The 19282-nt window shown below is 28.4% G+C and overlaps 1 protein-coding gene across 1 annotated transcript; it reads left to right on the forward strand.

The window, feature by feature from the left end:
* Positions 1-11102: 11102 nt before the first annotated feature.
* LOC113874420 lies at positions 11103-17080 on the forward strand. The gene is made up of 9 exons (XM_027512642.1): positions 11103-11192; positions 11694-14084; positions 14251-14368; positions 14452-14537; positions 14994-15238; positions 16095-16181; positions 16328-16427; positions 16610-16814; positions 16917-17080. The coding sequence occupies exons 1-9, from the start codon at positions 11103-11105 to the stop codon at positions 17078-17080; spliced, it is 3486 nt and encodes a 1161-aa protein (XP_027368443.1).
* The last annotated feature ends 2202 nt before the right edge of the window (positions 17081-19282 follow it).

The raw sequence follows: 19282 nt of genomic DNA on the forward strand, positions 1-19282 counted from the left end.
AATAATTGGCTCTATCATAAATGTTCTTAGTCTTCTCGTGATTATGAAATAAGCATGAAAAATGAGGCTTATTGGCATTACAAAAACGATGCTTGCTGAAGACTAATTGGTCGTTTAACTCCGCGTAAATTTTGATTCTGACTAATTGTTCAATCTTCATATGATGAGCAGCGTGAATTGTTGTAGAAAATGCACTGTGATAATTGAAATTGCATCCACATGCATGTGAATGTGATCAATGCAATCAAAATATTATTCAGTAATGCTATGCAGTTCAAATATTTGGTTTCAGTGACTGACCGCTGGGTTCAAATTAACCAAGGGAGAGAAGAAAGGATTTTAATGGAAGAGAGAAAAATAATTTTAATAAAGGAAAACGAATATTTTATTTGACTTATGATTTTATTATTTTATTATTATATACTTAAAATAATTGAATATACATATTAAATTCAATATGATTTTGTTTGGTTAGTTTAAAAAAAAATCTCTCTCCTAAATCTTTCGCTGTGTAGAAGAGAGAAAATTGAGTAAGAAAGATTTTAACTTCTTCATTTTCCTTACAAAATATTAAACTAAACATAAAAAATTATACAAATCCCTTCCTTTTCCTCCACTTCCCGTGAGTTTATAATTAACTCAAATGTTTAACTTCATGCATTTTTCAAATCATTTAAAGCTTATTTGGTTTGTCTTTATATATATATATATATACTTTTTCCGAAGATTAAAAACAAAGTTGAAAACATGTTTTTGTTTCAATTTTTTAAAATTATTTAAAAAAAAAAAAACACATCGAGGAGCAGGTCCAAAAAAAAAAAAAGTCTAGGAACATGTCAAAATATATTCTTTACCAAATTTTAAATATATTCTTTAGAATTTTCTTATATCCTCCTGTTTATTCTCTTAATAATTCTCATATTTCTTTATAAAATAAATATTAAATAAAACATATATTTATTTATTATTTTAAAAAATATAAATTTTTAATTATTTTTACTTAATAATTAGGAAGAGTTGTGTATATAAATAAGAGGTAAGATGATTTAGAGTTATTCTATTATTTATTATTAGTTAGAATTTATTAAAATTACAACATAATATGATTCTAACTCTTAATTTAATAATTTCTTTGCGTATTTATATTTTTTAATATATTTTAGTTAATAATTAATAATATTAGAAATTTTGTATTAAAAATATGTTTCTAAATTTTTCTTCTTTAAAAATATTTAAAACATAAATAGAAAGATGAGGAGTAATTAGTCAAGCACACTTTTTAGATTTTTTTAAATAACAATATATATATATATATATATATTATTAAATTAGAAGTAAGATTTATATAATTTTTTATTTAAAAAATTTAAGTTATAATAGGCAATGTGTTAAAAAATATTTTAAATAACATGTCTGATAAAATATTTTGTACAAGAATTGAAAAGCATCAATTCCATAATTATAAATAAGTTATATCATCTCTTTTTTAAAAGACATGGAGTTTATTAGCAAAAAAAAAAAAAGAAGACAGAATTTAAATTTTCTCTCATTATTGTGAAAGTTAGACTCTGTAATTTATTTTCGCTTAACGAAAATTAAGATTTACTTAATCAAATTTTATAAAATAACATTAAATGCACGCAAAATTTGTTAAAGCGAATTTTGATGCTTCTCTTTCCATAATTTTATTTTATTTTGAGAAACGCAAACATGTTTCTTTTTTCATCTGGAGCAGCAGTAACTTGGGCTCAGGCTCATCATTCTATACTCGAGAGGAAGGGAGAACAAGCAATTTACAGTTTCAAAGCTAAAGTTTCATTGGCTCTAGTATTCAGTGGCTTTCAAGGAATGGAAAATTATAAGCACCCTTCAATATTTCATATAGTATTTATGGCTTTACCTTGTGTGGGGCATTATTTGAGGTTTTTGGATTTGGGGTTGGAAGATTTTTTGGGTTTTGCAGATGAACATTAAGGTGGGGCCGGGAGGGGGGGGGGGTTGGGGAAAAACGATGAGAAAGTGTTGGTGGCGGAGGTTCTGGGAAGTAGTGCTTTTGGTTACTTGGTTACAAATTTTTGAATGAGAGTTTGTTAATGACTTTTACGAGTGGCTAGAATCTGAAGAACAAACTTTCAGATCTTGTGGCGCCCCACGGTGTCTAACTTTAGTTGGATCTATGCAATATTTTGGCAAATTTTGCAGTCCAAGTATGGTGAATGAGTTTTAGGTTGCGGAGAAGGGTGTTGTAGAGAACTCAGGGACGGAGAAAAAGGTAGAGGAGTGAGAAGGGTATTAAACTTTTTTGTTGACGATGAGAACTAGCAGAAGATGAGCTAAAAAGAAAAGTGTATTCGTTAAAAATATTCGCTTTTAATTTTTTTTAAGAAAAATAAATTGGATAATTTAGTTTCTACCACAATAAGACGCAAAACATTGGTATCACTTCATCTAATATCTTTTTCCCTCCCTTCATAAACTCATTTTTCATTAGTTATTCAAATCATCTTCTATTTTTTCAATAAACATCTTATTCCAGAGGGACAAAACTTTAATCTTGGTCTTCATACATCTCTATCCATATACGCATTTTTATTACTTGAATTCTCGTACTCGTTCTTTGTTAACATGACATGAGGGGTTATATTTGGGATCATTTGAGCCTATATTGGATGATTAGGTGTACCTCCTTGGGTCTCAGTATTAAGTGATAGAAGTTGCTCCTAACTCAAGTATATATATGCTAAGGACTTTACCTAATATTAGGAGTAGGAGTGGGCATTATTTGTGTATCCCACCAAAACCGTGAAACTCACAGAAATATTTTTCTTTTATGGGTTGAATCGGGTTTAAATATAGGCTGATGGAAAATAAAAGTTAATACGAATAAGCATGGTGGGTTTTAACTTTAAAATTTTACACCGACGATATAGATCTATAGTTGGTGTAAGAGGATGAAGGATTTATGTATTGTCTTTGAAAACGCAATGATAACGTATGGAAGAAGAGAAATAAAAAAAAGATGATGAAGAAAGGGGTTGAGAAAGAGGAAAGGAACATAACCAAAACTTCTAGTCATTCATGTCTACCATGCTCTTTCTCTTTGCACCACTTATTCTCTTTGCTACTTCTGATTTTATCATTGGTGGTGGTGAAGAGTGATTTTGACAGTAGTAGTAGAAAGAGGATAACCTAATGTAACTTACCTAAAGACCTCTATATTTAATTGATTAATGTTGTACTTAATCAAATAAAAAGCAATATGATATAATAAATTAGGAGACAAACTTTAAAGGAAACACAAAAAATTGGAGAGATATTGAATGCAAGAAAGAACATAATTAAAAATTTAAAATATAAAAAAATTTAATAAATCAAAAGCAGTCAAACTAAGATTTTTACTTTGCAAAATATATTTAGTTTCAAAATCAATCTCAATCTAACTTGTGAATTCAAATTAAAAAACACGTGCCTTTAATGTAAATTTCTTGAATAATCTTTAAACATGCATCTCTAATTTATTTGATTCGATATAGTTCTTTTCTATCTAATCTTAAAAGTTTGAATTACATGAACAAATATTTTAAAATTGTACGAGTAATAAATATAACATGTGAGAATTATTTAGAATCGTATCAACATAAACTGAAACTAAATTAAAGTATTTGTGAAAAATTTGAAGAGATAAGAAATAAGATTTTGAAGTTGATTAAAATAGAAAGCATTACCTACCTCATCACCTTGTGGGATCAAATTTGTAGATTAATTGATAAAATTATTCATCCATCATAATTATTAACATAAACGTAAGTTTAAGGACAATTGTGGAAAAACAAAAATAAATTTGCAAGAAGAAAAAGAGAAGAAATAAGAAAAAAACTCAAATTAATTCCATATCAAAAATAACAAAAATGTAAAAAGAAAAAAAATGGTAAAATAGAGGGATCTTTTAATTCCTCCAACTTATTCTCTTTATATATAGGCTAATCATAACTTAATGAGTTTAGAAAGTAAAAATAGACTATCAAGCCTAATTAGGTCCAAATCCTAATTATAAACTACTAATAGACACTTAATTTTTATAATTCTCATGACAGAATATGGGGATCAACTTCAAATTCATGTATCTTTTAGCACACAACTCCTAATCGAGTGAATAAAGTGTCAAATCAAAGTTTTTTAAATTAACTTTATAACGCAATAAGAATAACCAAAAAATTATACGCATATCAAAAGTTATAATCAAAATAGTAAACATAGGTCAAAAGTACTAAAATGTAATTAAGTAAAATTACTAATTAAGGTCAAATAGGCCCAAACAAATAAAACTAGTCTAAAACAATAAAATGTTGTTTGGAAAGGGAGTTTTGGAGGGAAGGAAAAGAGAAAACAAAATTTATATTTTAAATAAATATATTTAATATTTTTAAAAGTAAAAAGATATAAATTAATATATTAACAAAAACTTAATGTATTAATGATATATTTATCACCATAAATAATATATAATTTTTTAATTTAAAATTAAAATATATGTCTTCCAGTCCTTTTCCTTCTAAAAACTCTCTCCCAAACATACCTTAAAATAATCATAAAAATAATGTCAAGAAGTATTTATCACTGGTTAACTCACTGTCCAAAAAAAAATTCAAAATTAAAGTCAATCAAAAATAGATCAAGACATTCATCCAACAATTGTTATTAAATAATTTCAACCTAAATTGAAATACACCCAGCCAATCAATGCCAACCCTATCTAATATCAAGCAAGTTTTAGCATTAGAAATAAATGTTTCAAACACTAAAATTGGTGCAAGAAATCACCTTGTTTTTTCTTAACCTCAACATATGCAAGAAAATTACACACTAGCAAGTGGAGACATTACTTGCTTAAGAGATAATTCATTATTAAGACAACCCTTTAGATAGACACCAAAAATAGCAATATTCGTTGGCAATGGCATGATTATGAAATTATTTACTGACATGATATTCATAATCAACGGGGTGAGAGTGATGCTTTATTAGTTTATATTATTATTATTATTTATTGTTAAATATCAATATTTTATTAAAAATAAAATGTGAGTAGAAAAGATATTCTAACCTATTACATCTCTAAAGAGAATTAATAATACATGTTAAGGGATCATTAATTGGACTTCTCAAAGGTCCTGCTGCATGCCACTTTCAAGAACGATATTTAATAGAATCAAACATTTTACTAAAATTATTTTTCTGAGGCCAAACTGTCCATACTACTGCAAACACCATTATAGTTCCCTTCCATTTCTTTTTTCCATATCGAATTCTACACATACTCAGTAATGTCTCAAGCAAATTTTCAGATAAGCATATACGACATCAAACCATTTGAACACCATATAACACAATCTTATAGAAGTGTCATGACGCAAAAAAATAGTGCAATACCTCCTCATTTTTTGTATCACAAAACCTACAAGCTTTTAAAGAAATCGTCAATCCGCATTTGATTAAATGCCTCCATACTAGAATTGCATTAAACAGCAGACTCCACATGAATGCTTGGTGTATTGACCTTCCAAACTTTGCGTAATACCTACACTAAACTTTAAATTGCTACTTGCAATGAATCAATTTTAAATTTAGCGATAAGTGGATTGAACAATATAATATTTATTACCATCACACTTCCACATCAACATGTCATTCACATTTTTTCTCGGCCTCTTATCTTTAATAGTCTTTCACAACTGTTGTTGTAAATCAACTGATGTTTGGAATGGTCTCATTAAAAAAAATGTATGAATTTATATATTAAAAAATTAATAACATCAACTACTATTTAGAATGGTCTCATTAAAAAAAAATTGTATGATCTAAAACCACACTGTCCTTACTAATTATATTATATTATGTGATGTATATAAATTTTAAATTTTTTAAAGAATTAATATATATCAAGATCACATAATCCTAAGTTATACAATAATTACTCTTGTTGAGAAATTGTTCATCATAATTCTCTTCACAGTGAAAATGACGTTAAGTGAAATTGATACATGTGAAAACACCAAGAGTCTTCACGAGCTATCATGCATCAATCTTCTTGTGTTATTGCTTCTAAAAACTTAAATGAATCTTCTTATTTATGGGTTAGGGAGCTGTAACTAGTTTTTGGTGAAGTCTTTTATCATACAATGACCTCCGAATACATGTGAACCAATTATGTATTTTTTACCTATATATTATTATAATTGTAAGTTAATTTTATCTAAAATTAGTTACAGAGAAAGATGAAAATAAATTAAGCATTTAAGATAAATAGAGTACAATAAATTGAAATGGATTTAACTATCCTTCAGCCATTATCTTACCACAAAAGAATGACATAAAACGCATTCACATAGCCTCAAGTCCTTATGTTTAACTAAATAATACTAAATCCCAAATCTAAAAGGCTTTATGTACTGTGCATATTACCTAACAATAATATAGTAGCACTATAGAATTGGTGGTAACAATTTTTTAATGTTATATAAACATATTATACGATAAACTAAAATAAAATTATAAACAAATTAATAAGTAAGTACATTTTTAAATAATATAAAAGGATCATGTTACATGTTTTATAATATAAAAAATTTATAATAAATAATTAAGTTATAGTAATCTATAGATAAATATTCATACCAAAAATTCTATATATAAATATCAGTTATGCATTTTATTTATTTTGAAATATTTTAAAAAATAAAAATTAAACTAAACAAACTAGTTTAAACTGAAATTATTAGCTAAGGCTATACAAATAATTCAAATTTACAACTTCAATCGATACCTAAAACTAAATTGATTTTAAAATCTAGATTTTTAATAAAACTGAATATTTAAACTCACTTTATTTTTTAATCTAAATTTATACTGCATCTCATTTGATAAATTTAGATTTTATTTATGAAAACAAAATAAAATATGTATTCTTCTTCTCTTCTTTGTCAATCAATTATTAAAGTGAATAAAGATTAAGTCATTGTGTCGCTCTCATCTTAATTATAACTCTGCATCATTTTTTAATGATACAAAGCGACTCCATCTTTCGCAACTCAATGAGTTTTGTCATTTCCTAGTTAAAAAAAATATATAATATTAATAAAAAATCAAACCTTAATTAAAAGTTTAAAAAATTTAAAAACTATATTATATTACAAATTTATTGTATTATTTTTTTAATTTAAAAACAAAATTTAATAAATTAACAAATAAATTTTTAATTTATGTTAAAAAATACATAATAAAAATTAATAAATAAGAATTTTTATTAAAAATATAATATTTAATATTATCAATATATATTATATTTTTAAAAAATATTTAAAGATTTTATCAACAGTAAAATGAGATAACAAAATTTTTAAAAAAATTAATAATAATTATAAGAAATTATACGTTGACACTTCATTTTTTTATATATAAAAATGACAAAGAGAAAAAAAAAATATAATTGATGGTGTAATAAAAAATAAATATAAAAATTAATTATAAATATATTTTTAAAATTTTAGTGTATATTTTCAAAGTATATTTATAAATATTATTATTATTATTATTATTATCATTATCACATTGAATTAACTCCTTTCTCAGTTATCTTAGATTCTTCTCATTTTGTAGTCAAATCTTTAATTTTGAGTGTTAATTTTCTTTAAAAAATAAAATGAAAAAAAATTAACAACTAATGTATTTGTGGATTAAGAGAGGAGTTTAGGGAAGAGAAAAAAAGATGTCATCGCTGAATTGCCGACTAGACCTAACAACGGAAAGGCCGCTATTCCTGCTGACTAACTTCTCGCGAACTATACGCTTTGTTCGCTTGCTACTCACTGTAATTCACATTCACTGGCTTAATAGCTAATGAATGCGGAGTCACAATTGGTCCTTACTCTAACAAGTAAGTAAACCACCTTTGAATGCTCGTGCATTCATAGAAGAGAAATCAGTAAATCAGAATAGTATACGGCAGTCAGGTAGTAAGCGAGTTACGGTTGTGCAAAGAATATGAAGGAAACCTTCGTAATTGTGTTGATAAAAATAATTTAACTAAAATTAAATTTAAAATTAATTTTAAATAAAATCTAAATTTTAAAATTAATTTTAAACTAATTTTAAAAAATTAAATAAATTAATTTAAATTCTATTCTATATTCTTAAATTTGAAATGAATTTAAACTGATTTTGTGACAACTCAGTTCTGTGACAATTGTGACAACTCAGTCTCTTCACACCCTTATTATTAACTTACCTTTTCAAGAAACGAGAGATAAGAGTTTCTAATTTAACTCTTTGCAAAAATTATGTCATGTTACCGTTTCTCTTTTTCTCTCTTTATTTTCTTTTTGTTTTATACTAAAATGAGACTAAAAGGGTCAACTTTTAATTTTTAGTTTTTAAAATAATAATAAATTATTTTCTCCATACTAGTTAATTAAGTATTTTTCCAAAGAATTTAATATCTAAAATGTAAAAGATAAACAATTATTTGAGGTCTAATAATAAGTTTTGGTTGAAAAAAAATTAAATAAATAAAAAATCATTTTGAGCAATAAAATATTATTTCTTAAATGATAATTAATTATTTTAAATTTATAACAAATACATTCTTGATCATATAACGTTTTTTTTTTTTTAAAATCATTTTGAAGTTAAAAACTTGAATTTGTGATTAAATAACTTCAAAATCACATTCAAAACTTTTTAATGAGATTAAATAAAAGCCAAAAGTTACATCTTTTCAATTTGAAAAGCAATTTATTAAAATTTAAACATAAAATATTTAGGATTGTTAGGTCAAGCTCTTAAAATATTAAATTTCTAAGCATTAAAATCAGTTTTTAAATATTCTATAAATTTAAAATTCTCCAATTCTTTCATCCAACTCAATAAGTAAATGACAATTTAATTCATGTTTTGAGATTTCTGAAATCTTTTACTTCTTCATACTTTATGAATAACTACATATGCATCTTGTCACCATTTTAAAAAAGTACGAAGAACAAAACTTATCTAAAATAATAATAAATAGCAAATCATTGATAAAGTTTTAATGTGAGTAAATTTATAAATAAGTTATTATAAAAAATTTAATATATAAAAAATTAATAATTTGTATAAATTAAAAATTTTATCTTTAATGTAAAAGGAAAGATAATAAAATAAACTAATTTTATTTTAAGATAAATTTTATTCTGTAAAAATGACTAATAATTCTGACTGTTGATAACTTGACGAGAAATTACCGATCAAAAAACACTTCATATAAGATTTAATGCCATAGATTTATAACAAGAATGTAAAATGTGTATGTACTAAACAAATATTATGTAGAAGAAAAAAAATATTCAGTCAAAGACCAATTAGAAACGGAAGCAACCAATCTTTTCTTTTCCCGGGTAACGCATCAATTCAAAAAAAGGTAAATCAATGTCATATTTAATTAGAATATATTAAAAATATAAAAAAATTACATTATCAAATATTATAGATTATCATATCAATGAAAAATATTCTTATAATAAAAATTTACAAATTATATTTATTATCTATTTTAATTGATTAACAATATAATTTTCATTTTCTTTCCGTTATTTTGAAATACATAAAATTTCAATTTAATACAAAATAAAAAAATCAATAAAACTCTGGGATTGGTGAAATCAAAGAGAGTATAATGACATGAGAACATAAAGAGAAGAAACGTCGGAGTCCCTTCTATTCTTTCAGTAAATAAGAACTGCCTGACTTCAAAAAGGTAATAATTACAATAATTTATATTTTAATGAAATCACATTAAAATATTTTCCAACCTATCATTGTTATGACTAAATTATATAATATTAGTAATTCAAAAAGGAATTACACTTGAGAGAAATTATAAAATAAAAAGGAAAATCAATTACTATTAGTCAAAATAGAAATTACTATTAAAAGTATGTGTAATATAACGTCCTTGTCCATTATAGATCATATTTAATTTTTGGCCGCGGTCATGATAGACCATATTTAAAGAATATGTTATTTCCTTTTTAGTAAATATTAAATACATGGAAAAAAAAGACAAAGATGAAATATAAGCAAAAAAATTGTCGTATAAAAATCTGATAGGAAAAGTTATACTTCAATAACAGATTTTGGTTAAAAGAATATTACAATAACTTATTATATTTGTTTATGGACAATAATAAATTTTTAAATTTGTTAAACTAATAATTTTTAATCATCTACCATTAAATAGCATTTATAATTAAATATACACGTAAAGAAAAGTATATCTACAAATAAATATATCCTATTTTAGTGTTTCTTTCTTCTTATTTTTTCCCTCTTGCATAATATCACGACAAAATATGCTAAAATACTCGACGTTGTGAACAATTTAACCATTTTCCAACCCCTTTATTTTTTACAATTTAATGCTGTTTCATCAATTCGATTATATTAAATTATAATACAACAAATTAGAATCCGTTTCTTATTGTCAAAAAGTTAAAATCCTTTTCTTTGGGTTCAAGTACATTTAGAATGAATAGTGGGGTCCGTTCATACTTGGATGTGACTCCTCATGCATGCCACGTGGCCTCCAAAATAGGGTGGGGGCGCCCACACGGTGCACTTTCCCGCATTAGACCACGCACTTTTCTAACTCCTCGTCTTCCAATAAAAGGAGCTGTTTAGAGTGAGGAATAGGGTAAGGGAAAGATCACGCTTAGAAAATCGTGCCAGCATGCCACGTGCGACAACATGCATGACATGCCAACGTGGACCAATACGAACGAAGCTCGTAGCGTGAGGAGAAAACAGGGAATTCCGTTTGTTTAAACCGGCTTATGCGAAAGTGAAAATCAAACTCCACACAACACTGAGGAAAAACTGAAGTGAGTGTGTTATCTCCTCTTTCTCGTAAAGTATGAACAGATACAACAGAACGAGGATTTCGTTTGTTCGTTTAACGTAGTTGATTATTGTCGTTTCATTCGTTTTCGTGTTTTTGAATTATCTTTTTGCCTTCTTGCCAAAAGGGTGTATGCGCATTCTCAGTTTTCATGGCTTTCAATCAGTCTTTAATGGATATTGAGGATGTGAAGTGTCATGGGAATGGAAAACGTAAAAGAGGGTCAAAGAAAAGAAAACTTCTTGTCGATGAGAGAGTCGAGGTAAGGCTATGTAATTCCTTTCTTGTGTTTTTATGAAGGTGTCATCTTTTTGGTTTATGAATTTCTGGGTTGTTTTTTTCTAATGGATTACCCTATTGTTTTATTCCTGTCGTGTTAGTAATCTAGCTTTTGAGGTTTCATGGCTTTTTTGGTTGTGTTTGTTTTTCTGTTTGTGATCCTTTGATGTTCTGTCGTTAATTTTGTTTTTGATTAGTTTTTCACGGTTTCAGCCTCTCCGATTGTTGGTTTCTGGATTGAATTCTCATTCACGGTTTGCTTCGTATTCTCACGAGCCATTCATGCATATGTTGAAAATTGAAATGTGGGTGGCATTGATTATGGTAACACATGTGGAGTCAATGTTAATTGCAAGTCCTAAGATTTCCCTTGTCATTACTTGTGTTTTTTCAATTACTACTTCGTGAAAAACATGAATGCGGTGATCTATTTATCTGTAATTTCCAGTTACAAAATTTAATTTTTGTTCGTTAATTTTTGTAGGTGAAGAGTGTGGAAGAGGGTTTTCTGGGTTCATGGCACCCGGGGACCGTGATCCGTTGTGGGAGGAAGAAACGTCATGTTAGATATGACAACATTTTGGATGATAAGGGTTTATATTATCTTGTTGATGTGGTGATTGTTTCATCTGTTTTGGATGATGTTAACAGTTCTTCAGATTGTTGCAATAGACGTGGCTTCATTAGACCAGTGCCTCCTCCATTTGAGTTTGGGGAAAATGACCTTCCATTTGCTCTTTGTGTTGATGTGAATTATCAAGATGCATGGTGGGAAGGTGTTATATTTGATCATTCTAATGGAATGAAGGAGAGGAGTGTGTTCTTCCCGGATTTGGGTGATGAAATAAAGGTTGGAACTGACCAACTACGGATAACTCAGGATTGGGATGAAGCTTCCGAGGAATGGGAGCCAAGAGGGAAGTGGGTGTTTCTTCAATTGATTGAGGAGTGTGAGAGGACATCCTATATTCCAGTTTCAGTGAAGCAGATATGGTATGATATAAGGGAAAGAAAGGATTTCGACAACATAAGGGACTGGACTTGTAAGGTGCAGGACTTGTGGAGAGAGCCTGTAATGGAGGTAATTGGTGACTACTATACTCTCACACTAGAACAAATTTTCCCAGCCTTAAATCTTCCAAAGGATTTCTTCAAAGAACCACCACAACTGGAGTCAGTTGAACCTACTGACAATGTTCATTGTGATGCTAGTAAGGATAATGTATTTGGTTCTGACATTGGAGTATCTGATTGCCCTATGGAAAATGGTGACTCCTCAAACTTGTTGGATAGTGATAAAAAATGTAATAGCATTATTCCTATTCAAGAGGAATATGATAAAAATACTTTGGTGGATGAGACATCTGAGAAGGAAATTCTGTTGCAGGAAGAACCTGTATCTTCAAATCAAGAGGTCTTGCCCGATGCTGGTAAAGTGATTCCAGGTGCTAGCTCTTGTGGAAAGAAGAGAAAACGTAGGGACCCAACATCCTTATGTTGGCATCCTCTGATAATGACTGAGGTTGAATTCTGTCCTGAAATTATTAACGAATATTTACTTGGATGTGGAAGCAAGACCATTAGAGATCTTTTGAAGACAAGAGTACGGAAACATCTAGCGTATGTTGGATGGAAGATTGAGTGGACTGACGATAAATATTTTCCTGGAAGAAAACGATTTAGGTACAAGTCACCTGATACACAGGATCAGAAGATTTATACTTCACTTGTTCAGGTTTTGACGGATATGCAAAAGGAGTCCAACATGAACTCTGTGCTGCCCCAAATTGATTACAATAGAATGCATTATACGAATGACAATAATATTTCACATCTGCTTTCAGATCAACCCCAAAATGACCACGATCTAGATGTTTGTCCTCCAAATGGGGCACCTTCTCCTAGTAAAGTTGTAGATGAACCTGAATTCTGTCCTCACGCTGTTGTGAAATACTACTTGAATGAATCAGATAACCATAGGGGTGAAAAAGGAAAATGGAAAATAAAAGCACAGAGGCATCTATTAGCAGAAGGATGGGTACTTGACTACCCAACTGAGAAAAGGAGGAGAACTTTGTACAGGTCTCCACAAAATCAGTGTTTGGGCTCACTTCGAGGTGCATGTAGACTATACATTAAAGAAAAAATTCCTGAATGGACTACTTCTGGCTTGACAACTTTGAATGTCCCAACCATGAATGAGGAAATTGTTGGTCATGTTGATAATGAATATCTATTGCAGAGTTTGTCGCAATTACTTCAAATAGAGCCTGAATTGCAGACAGTCAGTGGTTCACTGGCAAGTGGATCAACTGAGAATAGAAACCACAAACGCACCAGGAATTCAAAGGCAAGCATGCCAAAGCACCACAGGAAAGGATCACCTACACGAGTGCTGCGATCAAGCAAGAGGGTGCAGAAGGTGTCTGCTCCTAGTCTGATACACCAAAGACCTCAAAATGTCTTGTCTTGGTTAATAGATAGCAACATGGTGTTGCCAAGATGTAAGGTCTATTGCCGGGCAGGTGGTGGTAGGAACCCTGATTTTGTGGCTGAGGGGAGGATAACCCGTGAAGGAATCAAGTGTAGCTGTTGTAAGAAAATATATGGTCTTGGTGGCTTTGTACATCATGCTAGTGGCAGCAGTGACTGCAGGCCTTCTGCTAGTATCTTTTTGAGGGATGGTAGGTCACTCTTAGATTGCATGATACAAGTAATGCATGACTGCAGAACAAGGGAAACTATGGAGAAAGCATGCAATGATCATTGTGATGGCGAAAATGACAATGTTTGTTCTGTTTGTCAATATGGTGGTGAACTTATTTTATGTGACCAATGTCCATCCTCATTTCATAAGGAGTGTCTTGGTATGGCGGTATGTAAACTGTTTTCCTTTTCAATCATGCCATGTTAAGTACTATTTTCTTGATCTATTTCCATTTTTTTTTCAGTTGTGATTATTCCCATTCAGTACTTTCATTTTTTAATAACTGGTCTTTCATCTGAGTTCTTTCCTTTGGCTGGTTTCCCTCTGCATGTAGGATATCCCTGATGGTGACTGGTTTTGTCCATCATGTCGTTGTGGGATTTGCAGCCAAATCAAAATGGAAGGGACAGAGCATGGACTTTTTCTTACTTGTGTTCAATGTGAACGTAAATGTAAGCTGATTTGGTTTTTGGATGACTGCACATGTTGATCAATATCGTAATGTGTATGCTGTCTTATTTTCAACCCAATGTAGATCACGATGGATGTCTTGAAGATAGAGGAAAAGATGAATCAAGAAAATATATGAAAAATTGGTTTTGCGGAAAAGAATGTGAACAGGTACATGAAATCCACCTCCCTTTTTCCTTTCTTCTATAATTAGTAAATCTGCATTATCCACCTTCTAGTTGTTTTCTCTTTCCTTTTCTTTACTTTTATTTATTCTGATTTTACATCCTTGGATGTATCACGTTACCAATCCTTTTTTTTATCAAAACTAAGTTAAATTTGTCAATTACTTCCTTGCATGTGATTCTGGTTAACTATTCAACATGAGGTTTTATAGATTTAATGCTTTCTAGTCCAGGAATGATCTCTTTATTTAGATCTTCCATCCTCCAATTTATGGTTTTCATTTAATAGCAAATTAGCCAGTCAACAGTGCAAGATTTTGGTGATGAATGAGTGTTAAGACATGACAAACAGAATACACTTAAGTTTAATACTAATTAAACATTTAAGGCTGTGTGTTCATTCTTTAGTGCTAGAAACATTTCCTTGTGTATTTTTTTGCAGATATATGAAGGCCTCCAAAATCTAATAGGAAAGCCAATCACAGTGGGTGGGAATAATCTAACTTGGACATTAATGAAGTGTATCAACTCTGGGAGCTGTGATGTTGATAGTACCAAGAACGACTTATTGGCAGAGACTTACAGCAAACTCAATGTTGCACTTTCGGTGATGCATGAATGTTTTGAGCCCCTAGAGAATCCTTTCTCCGGCAGAGATATCATTGATGACGTCATATTTAATAATAGGTAAAAAATTCTTATCCTTCAATTCATGTTCATAATATTTTAATAGAATTATTTTCATATGGTGTTTGTCTTTGGCTTGAACCCCTTTGATCATATTTCTATGTTAGCTGACCACATATTTCAAGAATAAATAGCTGTGGCTTCTTAGCTTTTGTAAAATGATATGTTCATAATATTTTAAATTGACAAGATTGGTTTATAAAATTTACACTTATCCATTACACTACAGTTATAATCAGGTCACATAACTAAGAGTAATCAATTCTATGTTCTCATGCTCCCTTCCCCAACTGATGTATACAGTCCACATATAGCCTAAATGATGTATTGTAGATTCTCTGATAAAAGAAATATCTTGCAAGAAAAAACTTTTATATGCATTAGATAGATATATTAGAATTTAGAAGCTCATGTGTATATAGTTAATGAAATATTTGAGGATCTAGATTTATCATGCAGGATGGAATTGCTGAAAATTATTATGTGAATAGATCACTAGAATAGTTTCCATATATTTCTATGCATATTTCTGTATGGACCATAATTTGCAACTAAATTGTCTACATAATTTAAATGAATAGTTCACTAGAATAGTTTCCTTATATTCCTATGCATATTTCCTGGTTATTGTGGAAAATCTATGTCCATGGATGGTATCCTGAATAGTGAGCTAGTGTTTGAAGACTAAAACAAGGATTTTGGTTCTCTTTGAATATTATGTTACGATCTTGGCTATTTCATTTAAACATGGTAGTAATACCATTTACTATTGGATTTGTTCAAAAGTGTATATTGTCTATGCTGATGATTTGCTATATCCTCTAGGCTAAAGCCTGATATCTTTGTAACTTTGTAGGTCAGAGCTTAAACGATTGAATTTCCAGGGTTTCTACTCCGTACTTCTGGAGAGAAATGAAGAATTGATCAGTGTAGCAACTATAAGGTGAATATGGAAATTCTACTATTAAATAACAAGCAGTAGGTTTTTCATGAAAAGTGATTGTGCTTCCCATTTGAGTTGCAGTTTCAGTTTTATTGTTTCCATTGCTCGTCATTTCATACCCTTCTGACTTGGCATTTCATTTATAGGGTATTTGGACAAAAAGTAGCAGAGGTACCTCTTGTGGGTACCAGATTACAGTATCGTCGACTTGGAATGTGTCGCATTTTAATGGATGAGCTTGAGAAGGTAACATAAAAAGCATGCAAATGTATTTATGCACATTTGGAAATGAATGATCCTGTGTAATGAAAATCACTATAAAAATTTTGTTAGGATATAGTCTCTGCTCTACTTTTTCACAAATTAAGTGTTCCATTTATTGTCTCTAGTTTAGTATCACTTTCTCATTCGAATTTTCCTATTAGCAGAAGCTCATGCATCTGGGAGTGGAGAGGCTAGTCTTGCCTGCTGTTCCTGGCGTGCTAGAAACCTGGACCAATTCTTTTGGCTTTGAGAAGATGACGATTTTTGAGAGATCACAATATGTGGACTATTCTTTCCTAGATTTTCAGGGAACCGTTATGTGCCAGAAGCTGTTGACAAGGATTCCATATCAGGATCCGGTTATAACAGGTTTGAAAATTTGTAAAATTATATTATTCTCTTTTTAGCAAACAATGTAGGTTAGAAGTTTACTAACTAGATGAATAACAAGGTTAATGTTTCACATTGCAGAGACACCTACAAGACCACTTAGTGTTTACTCTGTTAAATGTAAAATTGAGTTTGAGAAGTCGAGTTCAGTATCTGAAGTGGACGACCAAGTTGAAGAAATTCACAACAATGGAATGATGGATCTACAAGTTGTGGAGTACGTCTCACCTATGCGTACTTCCTAACCATACAAGAAAGTAAATATTATTCAGAAACAGAGTATTAACATGGAATATTGAACAGGCAAAGAAAAGGAGAACACATAAAATTGTAGAACATTTTCAAAGCTGCATCTGAAGAATTTATATATATATATATATATATATATATATATATAATTAGAATGTTCATTTTTCTGATTTCTCCGGGGCCATGTAATGTAACAAATGTGACCGTGATAACATTTTATATGATTAAACTAATAAACTAGCTCTCGACTTGATTGATGCATTATATAATATACCTTTTGTTTTTGGTATTTTGTCCAATTATACATTACTCTCTATAATGCATGTTTAGATGTATTTTTAAGGAGAAAAAAGTTTGTTTAAGAATAAAATTATATTTTTTTAAAGATATAATGTTTGGTAAGATTATCAAATAACATTTTATAATTTTATAATACAAATTGAGTTAATGATTAAAAACTATGGCATTATTTTCTAACAAAATTTTAATTCCCAACAATTGATTATTTTAAACACAAAATCAACTACTTTCAAATAAATTTTTATAATTAAAAAGTGATTTTTTAGACAGTTGAAAACAGAATGAATTATCTCAAAACTATTTTTAAATTTTACTAAACATATCTAAAAATAAAATTCCTTTCTATAAGCTAATGATTTTTTTTCATTGCTAATGTTAACGCTTTGTTATGCGCTTTATTTTTGTCTATGAATGAGTTCATTGGAAAAACAATATTTTTAATAATCAAAATCACTTCATGACATTCTTAAAAAGGAAAACAGTGCCTTTAGCTTTATAAAACAAATAATAAAAATTGTAAAATGGGTAATATAATTTACAATTCGAATATAGAAATTCGTAACTATTACGACTCAAAACACTTAATATAAATAATGTAATTAAAAAATGATTAGTGCCAAAGTCAGCTCCTTATTACCTTTATTCCATCTTCGCACTAAGTTGACACAAACTCTGAACTGGGAGAACCTCAAATATTTTGTTTGGGTTCAATGTATGGTAGTACATTTTCGACTAATTAAACACTATTTTTAGTTCTATTTATAAACCTTTTTTTAATTAAATTTCATATAATAAAAATAATATTTAAATTAATTAATGTATTAAATTTTAAGAAAATTAAGTATAACATTTAATATTTATTTCTATATAAAGTCAAAATGTATTATCATATTAATTGCAGAACAGTTAAAAAGGTTTAATTTTTATAAAGAGTAACTATGGAAAATTCATATTTTGGTTTAAATTGAATTGAATTTTAAATTTATGTTCTGAAATTGTTCAAATTCAATTAATTTTTGTCTTTAAAAAATTCAATTATTTTTAAAAATTTCCATTTTAAATTATTTTAATTTATATGGTTTTATGATTTTAAAATCAAATTATTTTTCATAACAAGTATGAATTCAAAACAAGTATTACTAATTAATTTTGAATAATATATTAAATTTTTTTCCTGATTTTTTATTATATATATATATATATGAAGAGTTATATTGATTAAATTTATTTTTGATAATAGGTTATTACCTGTGTCATTTAACCTTAACTCACATTAAAAGAACAATATTTAAAATTATAATTAATATAAATAAAATATGAATAACATAATTAAGGAATATAATAAATTCATAACAAATAATTTTAAAGTATAAATAGATTAATTTTAATATAAAAATGAAATTGTAATATAAAATAATAAAAGTGTTAAAAGTAAAATCTTAGAAAATGAAAAAAAAGCCTCAATATAAAAGAAACTGAAAATAATTAATAATTTAAAATTTAAAAGATACAAATAAACGTTAAATTAATATATAAACTGCATAAATTTTCAAATAAAGAATAATTTTGTTTAACAGAAAAATTAATACTCGTTGATTCTTTTCATTTTATACGTCTATAATTCTTTTTATTCAAAGATTCAATGATTCTTTTTATTCCTTTTTATTTTAATCTGTAAAAGTTTCAGTAGATATCTTATTAATTTCAATCTATGTATGATTACCGAATAATGTATTCATACGATAATGTTACAAAGTTTTTCAAATTGCAAACTATATATCACCTGAAACAATTGTGATTTACTGATACATTAATTTTATCAAGTCGTGATCATTGCAAGCCGTATAAGTCCTTGTTTGTATCTTGGTTAAGAATAGAGTTTGCTACTTCAATTTTTC

This window comes from Abrus precatorius, unplaced genomic scaffold (genome assembly GCF_003935025.1).
Source record: "Abrus precatorius isolate BTA unplaced genomic scaffold, Abrus_2018 Scaffold8, whole genome shotgun sequence".
NCBI classification, from domain to species: domain Eukaryota; kingdom Viridiplantae; phylum Streptophyta; class Magnoliopsida; order Fabales; family Fabaceae; genus Abrus; species Abrus precatorius.

Excerpts from the sequence above, each read along its gene's own strand:
- LOC113874420 (XM_027512642.1), top strand. The coding sequence starts at position 11,103 with ATGGATATTGAGGATGTGAAGTGTCATGGGAATGGAAAACGTAAAAGA. Across the intron at positions 11,193-11,693 it reads TTGTCGATGAGAGAGTCGAG|GTGAAGAGTGTGGAAGAGGG; the intron begins GTAAGGCTATGT and ends TAATTTTTGTAG. Across the intron at positions 16,815-16,916 it reads TCAGGATCCGGTTATAACAG|AGACACCTACAAGACCACTT; the intron begins GTTTGAAAATTT and ends TTCACATTGCAG.